Source organism: Pseudochaenichthys georgianus, unplaced genomic scaffold (genome assembly GCF_902827115.2).
Source record: "Pseudochaenichthys georgianus unplaced genomic scaffold, fPseGeo1.2 scaffold_1059_arrow_ctg1, whole genome shotgun sequence".
Lineage (NCBI taxonomy): Eukaryota > Metazoa > Chordata > Actinopteri > Perciformes > Channichthyidae > Pseudochaenichthys > Pseudochaenichthys georgianus.
In genome coordinates, this window is record NW_027262024.1 from 36000 (window position 1) to 44163 (window position 8164).

General features: G+C 41.0%; 1 protein-coding gene and 1 long non-coding RNA gene across 2 annotated transcripts; one reads left to right on the plus strand and one right to left on the minus strand.

Moving 5' to 3' along the window:
• LOC117440592 (uncharacterized) lies at window positions 1-6497 on the plus strand. Its single transcript, XR_004551281.2, has 3 exons — window positions 1-343; window positions 6306-6369; window positions 6446-6497. It is a non-coding gene; the product is annotated as an uncharacterized lncRNA (long non-coding RNA).
• Window positions 6498-7028: 531 nt separating this feature from the next.
• Window positions 7029-7865, minus strand: LOC117440591 (cold-inducible RNA-binding protein B-like). Its single transcript, XM_034076828.1, has one exon. It carries the CDS (start codon window positions 7725-7727, stop codon window positions 7203-7205), a length of 525 nt encoding a protein of 174 aa, XP_033932719.1. The 5' UTR covers window positions 7728-7865; the 3' UTR covers window positions 7029-7202.
• Between the last annotated feature and the right edge of the window lie 299 nt (window positions 7866-8164).

Below are 8164 nucleotides of genomic sequence, written 5' to 3' on the forward strand. Positions count from 1 at the left end.
AAAAAACGATATTGTTGTACATTGTGTGCATTAATGTAATGCATAGACTCTGCATTGTGGCTGAGGTAAAGTGGTATTGTGGTATAATTATCACTGGTAATGAAGGTAGATGAGTAGTAGCACATTACATGTCACTTGTTTGGCTTTAGCAAGGATAGGATAAGTTAAATATATCTTGAATAGTAGAACCGCCCATGCTGTCACTGGATCTGTCACAGGACCACAGTGTTGTTGTGAAGACGGAAGTGAGAGGAGGACTTCCCTCTGGACAATTCTTCATTTGGAAACAGTTAAAGTAATACACCACCACCTGCTCAGTCATGACTACTGCGTACAAAAACAGGTAGGACACATCTAAAGGTGTGTTTTAGCATGATGTGCATGACATTCACAAACTGCTTGGTCATTCCAGAATTGGAGGACAATCCATGCCCAAAAAGCTAAAACATGCACTTGTTGTGTTGAACATACTTGTCTTGAGACAAAATGTATATAAAGTTGGAGAAAAAGTGGTTTCAAAATATTATTTAAATCATCGAATAGCTCTCGAACATCCCCTAAAATGGCATTTCTCTCTTGTCCCCGCTTCTTGGTGACCAACTTGCGTCAAATATAACATTTAAAATAGGGATTTGATTTACTTTGTTTGTTATTATTCTATTGATGTCTCTTGTAATGGTAAAATCAATTTGTTAAATCATAAACATATTTTAGATAACAGTAATTTAGCACAGAAGGTGTGTCCCTCAACATGCGTTCAACCCTGTTACCCAAACCTTGTCAGATTGGCACAGGAAGTGAACAAACTGTAAATGAGATGACACACAGGAAGTGACATCAGCAAGCCACGTGCTCGTGCCATGGGTAGACCACAACTGAGTCCTCTCTTTTATTTTTCATATTTTTACAATCTTTCCAGTCTTAAAAGAGTGTGGCACTCCGACCCACTCAACCCTGTTACTGATATTATCAGAATAAAGAATATTCATTTCAAAGTTATCTTTCTTGCATTAGACATCCAAGTGTGTCCTTGCCTTGAAAGTACATGCTACATCTAGCAATACTTCCTGAGGTTGAAGCTCAAATTAGCATTGATTTTCAACCCTGTTACTATAGTTAGAGTAACAGGGTAATTCTTCATTGGAAAATATACATTTGATGCCTAGCTGGGCAAATCACTTTTTTTGATGGTTTATAATTATCTGTTTTTCCTAAATACAAAAATTATAAAATAAAAGGTTCATTTTTCAAAAATGTTCGTGTCTAAATTGTCCTCCAATTCTGGAATGACCCTGCTACATTATTGTTGCCACTAGACTAGCATCCTAACTGCTAACTGAATAACTTCACTGTTTAGCTAGCAGCAGCTCAGCTAATCAAACAAAAGACAAGTTTAGGGCAATACATGCAAAGATAATACATGTGTGAATCCTCATGTGATCTAAATGTAATGTCACGATACAAAGATAACGGTAACAAACACTGCAACTTCATCGTTTCATGTAGCTAGGTAGGCTAGCTCCCTGTTAGCACATCAGCTGACACACCGTACTTCATTAAGGCTAACTGTTAGCTAGCATATCCAGCTAGCTCCATTATCTGACTAGGTGGAAAACAGACAGAAGTGTAGAAGTACTCATATATATCTTGTACTTGAGTAAAAGTAGAAGTACTCAGATATTGTACTTGAGTAAAAGTAGAAGTACTCAGATATTTGTACTTGAGTAAAAGTATAAGTAGGCCTACTCAGATCTTGTACTTGAGTAAAAGTACTCAGACTTTATACTTGAGTATAAAAGTAGAAGTACTCAGATATTGTGCTTGAGTAAAAGTAGAAGTACTCAGATCTTCTACTTGAGTAAAAGTAGAAGTACTCTGATCTTGTGCTTGAGTGAAAGTAGAAGTACTCTGATCTTGTGCTTGAGTGAAAGTAGAAGTACTCAGATATTGTGCTTGAGTAAAAGTAGAAGTACTCAGATCTTCTACTTGAGTAAAAGTAGAAGTACTCTGATCTTGTGCTTGAGTAAAAGTAGAAGTACTCAGATCTTGTGCTTGAGTAAAAGTAGAAGTACTCAGATCTTCTACTTGAGTAAAAGTAGAAGTACTCTGATCTTGTGCTTGAGTAAAAGTAGAAGTACTCAGATCTTCTACTTGAGTGAAAGTAGAAGTACTCAGATCTTGTGCTTGAGTAAAAGTAGAAGTACTCAGATCTTCTACTTGAGTAAAAGTAGAAGTACTCTGATCTTGTGCTTGAGTAACAGTAGAAGTACTCTGATCTTGTGCTTGAGTAAAAGTAGAAGTACTCAGATCTTGTGCTTGAGTAAAAGTAAAAGAGTACCAGAGTGTAGGAATACTCTGTTTCAGTAAAAGTCCTGCATTCAAAATGTTCCTCAAGTGAAAGTAGAAAAGTATTATCATCAAAATATCGTGAAAGACAGTGAAAGTAGTCGTTGTGCAGATTGGTCCATTTCAGAATAATATATATGATATGTTTTATAAAGATTGATCATGAAAGTGTTCTCAAAGCTGGTGAAGGTGCAGCTAGTCTGAAGTACTTTGTAGACTGCAGGGTAGCTGGTGGAGGTGCAGCTAGTCTGAAGTACTTTGTAGACTGCAGGGTAGCTGGTGGAGGTGCAGCTAGTCTGAAGTACTTTGTAGACTGCAGGGTAGCTGGTGGAGGTGCAGCTAGTCTGAAGTACTTTGTAGACTGCAGGGTAGCTGGTGGAGGTGCAGCTAGTCTGAAGTACTTTGTAGACTGCAGGGTAGCTGGTGGAGGTGCAGCTAGTCTGAAGTACTTTGTAGACTGCAGGGTAGCTTGTGGATTTACTACAGGTGGAACTAAAGTCTGATTTAACACTTGATTAGATTTCACATCATTCATCCACATCTGTGAAGTAACTAAAGGTATTAAATACATATAGTGCAGAACAACTTCCACCGTTGTTTGTGTCTGTGTATTGCAAGTCTTATTTTATTTTGTAAGTGTTATTAAGTCCTTCTTTAAGCCGTCCTCGGGCATTTTTGTAAATTTTTCCTGACTTTTTGTTGATATGGTGATTTCAGTTGTGTTACAGATTTTGGCATGGATGTTTTGTATACTCTCGTGGCAAAAATGTACACACCCCAAAAAACTGCTATTAAATCATCATACATCAATATTTCTTTCTACTTTTTTTTCACGAGTCACTTAAACAACTTCTAATGTGCTCACGTTACCAAACATTCAATCATTTTCTGGATTTTAACCCTTTAAATGCCTGTTTAATTATTTGCATTATTTATTACAAAAACACACAAAACCTCAGTAGGGGGTGGGGCTTTGGTGGCTATTAGAGTCTTGGATATGTCAAAGATTAACAACAAAGTTGATTTGACTGCATTATTTTTTTTTACGTAGTGTCAGATCCTCTCTGGACACCTTCATGGCCAAAAATGCCTCATTGACTTCCATTCAAACCACGTTTTTTGATCTCACTACCATTGCAGTATAAAACCATGCATTTTGTAATGTCAGCATTTCATTTAGAAGAAAAGTAGTGATATTTGATATTTCTACTCTATTCCACCAGATTCAACCATTTTCCCACTGGAGGCCGATTCATGAAATTCTTACATTTTTGCCAGTTATATTATGGAGCCGTGTGACTACCAGGGGGCCCAGAGAGTGGTGTGTGTGTGTGTGTATATGTGTGAGTGAATGTGTTTGGTTGGTTGCAAGAGGGACGAGGTGCGTCACGTGTTAATGTATGATTGGTGCTCGAGTTGACCGCCTGAACTAGCTCGCAGGCTTCGCCCCATTATTGCCAAAGCATTCTGCACACAGCGTTATAACAGAACAAGAGAAAAATAAACACTAAACATGTCAACATGGGAACTGTATATGCCAACAACGTGTCTGTGTGTGTGTGTGTGTGTGTGTGTGTGTGTGTGTGTGTGTGTGTGTGTGTGTGTGTGGGTCATTTCCAGCAGCAGGTCCTGCAGCATGTGACCTGGTGCTCTCAGGTGGTAGAACAACTATTTTGTAGGCCTGTGCACAACCAGCACACACCTTTCCTCCCTCTCCATGTGTGTGTGTGTGTGTGTGTGTATGTATGTATATGTGTGTGTGTATGTATGTATATGTGTGTGTATGTATATGTGTGTGTGTGTGTATGTGTGTGTGTATGTATGTATGTATGTATGTATGTGTGTGTGTGTGTGTGTGTGTGTGTGTGTGTGTGTGTGTGTGTGTGTGTGTGTGTGTGTGTGTGTGTGAGAGAATCTGTAAGCATGCACGGATCATTTCAGGGTAAAAAAAGGCCATCTTCTGAGGGATGTGTTTGATGTGTCTTTGTGGAGCTGCTTGATTACTCAAAAACAAAGAACAGCTGTTAGTGTGTGTCTGCACCTGGCTGAACAAGATACACATGCAGTTTGACCAAGGGCTTTCATTAGTGAGCGGAGAAGGAGAAAGACCTGGAGCAAAGAGAAGGAGCTCAAAGGAAGAAGCCTTTCAGTGCAGAGGACACTTCAGAAATAACCTTGCAGCCTTCCAGCGAGCTGCAGGACTCGTCTGAAGAAGGTTCGAGGGGGGGTCTGACACTCAATGCGTTCCTCTGACCCTTCCTCTGAAGGTGGAGAGGACACTGAGGGTCCGGTCCACAGCGAGGGGACAGAGAAGAGCGGAGGTCGTTCTCCCAGGAGCTGGGGAAAACAGAGTCCTCACAGATTGTGAGAAGAAAGCAGCAGCTGGTGGGCGGTGATGACTAAGCTGCCGGTGCCTCGAGTTTACAGCTAATTAGCTAAAAGACAAAAACAAATATAGTTAACTAGGGTACTAGCTAATGGATAAGTTAGCTAAGCAAATGTATCATGGGCATACAGGCTCTACTGTACTTATGATTGATATGCAAAGTAGGCGTTAACTAATTAAAATCCATTGCGGGTGAAAAACTAAAAACAAGCCAAAAACATATCACCTCACAACTTCCCCAGATAGTCACCTACGGGAAGTCACTACTTCCCCCGAAATGTAATGTTTAAATGCAGATTAGCTTTAAATCTACAGATGAATTCGGACATGGTAGTAAAACGAACACCATTTATTTTATGTGTTTTCTTTCCATTAGAGTGAAAGAAAACATGGAAGCAAAATAGACCAAAATAACAAGTACATGAAAAAAGGATGTAATAATTTCACTTCATCATTTTGATTGTTGGCTGCTCATTTAATAACTATTAATAATGCTAGTTTGTTGTCTGCTCTTGTGCTCAGTGAATACTAAAGAAGACCATTGTCTCTGTGTTAACTGATTATTTGTAGAAGTCTGTTGAGTATTAAACAATTACGTGAGTGTGAGGGTATTAAAATAAATTGGTCAGTAAGTCAGAGATGTGCAACTGTATTTAACTTTTCGTTTAAAAAAAAAAAAAATGTTTTATGGGAAGTGCCCTTTTTCTCAATTGAGCTCCCGCCCCCCAAACATGTCTGTCCACACACACACACACGCCTAAAAAAGTGTTGTTCTACCACCTGAGAGAGCACCAGGTCATGCTGCAGGAACCGCTGGTCTGCTGCTGGAAATGACACACACACACACACACACACACCACTCTCTGGGCCCCTGGTCAGACGGCTCCATAATATAACTGGCAAAATGTAAGAATGTCATGCATCGGCCTCCAGTGGGAAAATGGTTGAATCTGGTGGAATAGAGTGGAAATATAAAATATACAAAATCCATGGTTTTATACTGCAATGGCAGTGAGATCAAAACATGTGGTTTGAATGGAAGTCAATGAGGCCTTTTTGTCCATGAAGATGTCCAGAGGTAGTATCTGAAATAATAATGCAGTCAAATCAACTTTGTTGTTAATCTGTGACATATCCAAGAAGACTCTAACAGCCACCAAAGCCCCCCCCCCCCCCCCCCCACTGACTATATGGAAAATAATTGAGGTTTTGTAATAAATAATGCAAATAATTAAACAGGCATTTAAAGGGTTAAAAATCCAGAAAATGATTGAATGGTTGGTAGTTTTGAGTACGTTAGAAGTAGTTTAAGTTATTCATAAAAAAAAGTAGAAAGAAATATTGATGTATGATGATTTAATAGCAGTTATTTGGGGCGTGTGAAGGTGTCGAAAGGATGAAAATTCGAGGAGGGCACAGGGGTTAAACCGTCCCATACCAGTGTCTACAACTCATTCCAACAGCATGTGCTCTGGCCCCCATTAATAAATACATGTCTGTATCGTACGTTGACATTGTAGTACTCAGCATACATCAGATATTAAACTGGTTCTTCTCACCTGTCTCATTTCAGAATACAGGAATTCAAAGTAGCGTTGAGTGAAGACGACATCCGTCAGAAGACGCTGAGTTCAGCGGTAACTTTAAAATCTTAATTTATCTTGAGTATTTCATTGTTCTGTATTTGAGCATCCTTTTCTCTATTCAACCTAGGAATCCCGTTTGAAGGAGGCATACGGGCCCTTTATTGGAAAGTAACATGTTGTGCACCACATGGAAGAACTTCAGTTAAGATTAACCTCCCATTGTTTTAGCTGCTATTCGACTCAGTAGATGTGGGTACTAGCACCGCCATGACACTACACATTGTGCACTATATAATTGAAAAGGATGTAATGAAATTTACTGAAAGCATGGTTCTTAAACTGATTTTTGTGTTAAGTTTGCTCATGACTAGTCAGTGTTGGATTTATACGTCTTTACTGCGCTTCTCCCACTGCATGAATGCCACATATTACGTTAATTAACCCCGATACACGTTTACCTGACCACCGCTGCCCTCCACGTGTTGCCACTCAGATCAAAGTTTTTTTTAAACCGTGCTAATTCAGACTTGCGGTATTACTGAATCAATGAAAGGTTTTTATAGAGTCAAATCTTAGAAGTTACACATTTGTCTGAGGGGGTTAAACACACATTGAACTAAGACTGCCCCCAAAAGAGAACTCACTATTAACCAGTGCAATGACAATAGCTAATATCGTTACCCGGATAACAATAAAAAAACACTCACCGATTTCATGTGATTCACAAGGCCTGAGGCTGTTTATTATCAAAATCAAGTCAAAGTCAAAGAATGATGGTGCCCTGTCACCGTGAATGGAGCTTGCTGGGAAAACACAACTTTACTCAGTTCAGATCAACACAATTATATTTATACAACGGTTTTTAAGCCAGTGGGAATGATGCTTTATTCGTATCCAGCGTCGCGGTTGCCTCTGTAGCCTCCTCCACCTCCTGAGTATCCGCCGCCGCCACCTCCGCCGGATCTGTAGCCGCCACCTCCGCCGCCACCGCCGCTGGAACGACCCTCGGATCCGTAGCTTGATCTGTCACCATAGCTTCTTTCTCCGCCATAGCTTCTCTCACCGCCGCCGTATCCACCACCTCCTCTCCCGCCACCTCCGCCTCTCCCGCGTCCGAATCCTCCGCCGCTGCCGCCTCTTGATCCACCGCCGCCACCGCCTTTCCCTGCCTCATCGACGCGGATTGAGCGACCATCGAGGGAGGTTCCGTTCATGCCGTCCATTGCTTCTTTAGCATCCTCGGCGTTGTCGTACTTCACGAAGCCGAAACCGCGGGAATTCCCGGTCTCTTTGTCTCTGATCACGTCCACCTTCTCGATGGTTCCATACTTGGAGAAGGCCGCAGCCAGAGATTCCTCGTTGGTGTCGAAGCTGAGACCGCCGATGAAGAGTTTGCCTTCGTCCGACATGTTGTTTAAGTCGTTTTGGGCTTTTCAGTAGTAGGAGACTATTGAATCTGAAGAGCAGCGGAAGGCACGGGTGCTGGTCGTAGAGACGGCGTAGAAATGACCGCATGGAACAGACGCATGGATCTTTAAGGCCGCAGTGAAAGGCAATATCCGGTGACGCCGGTACCACGTGGGTTCCGCCCAGTTTAAGCCCCGCCTCTTTCTGAGAAAAAGCGGGATTTAAATTATAATGTGACTGTTATGTAAGTTAAAGAGGTACGGGGGGGGGGGTTCATAGAACTTAAGGTGTTATTTCTCCGTTTTTTATGCATTTAATGTTATTGTGAGGGCTTTAGAATGTGAACTATGAGTATTGTCTGATCCTCACTTGGCAACAGAAAGGTGGCGGTAATGCGCCATTAAGCTGGATGCAAACAGCCATACAACTCGAGAAAGAA

Bases quoted from the DNA above. Each gene is read 5' to 3' on its own strand.
- LOC117440591 (XM_034076828.1), bottom strand. From the start codon at position 7,727: ATGTCGGACGAAGGCAAACTCTTCATCGGCGGTCTCAGCTTCGACACC.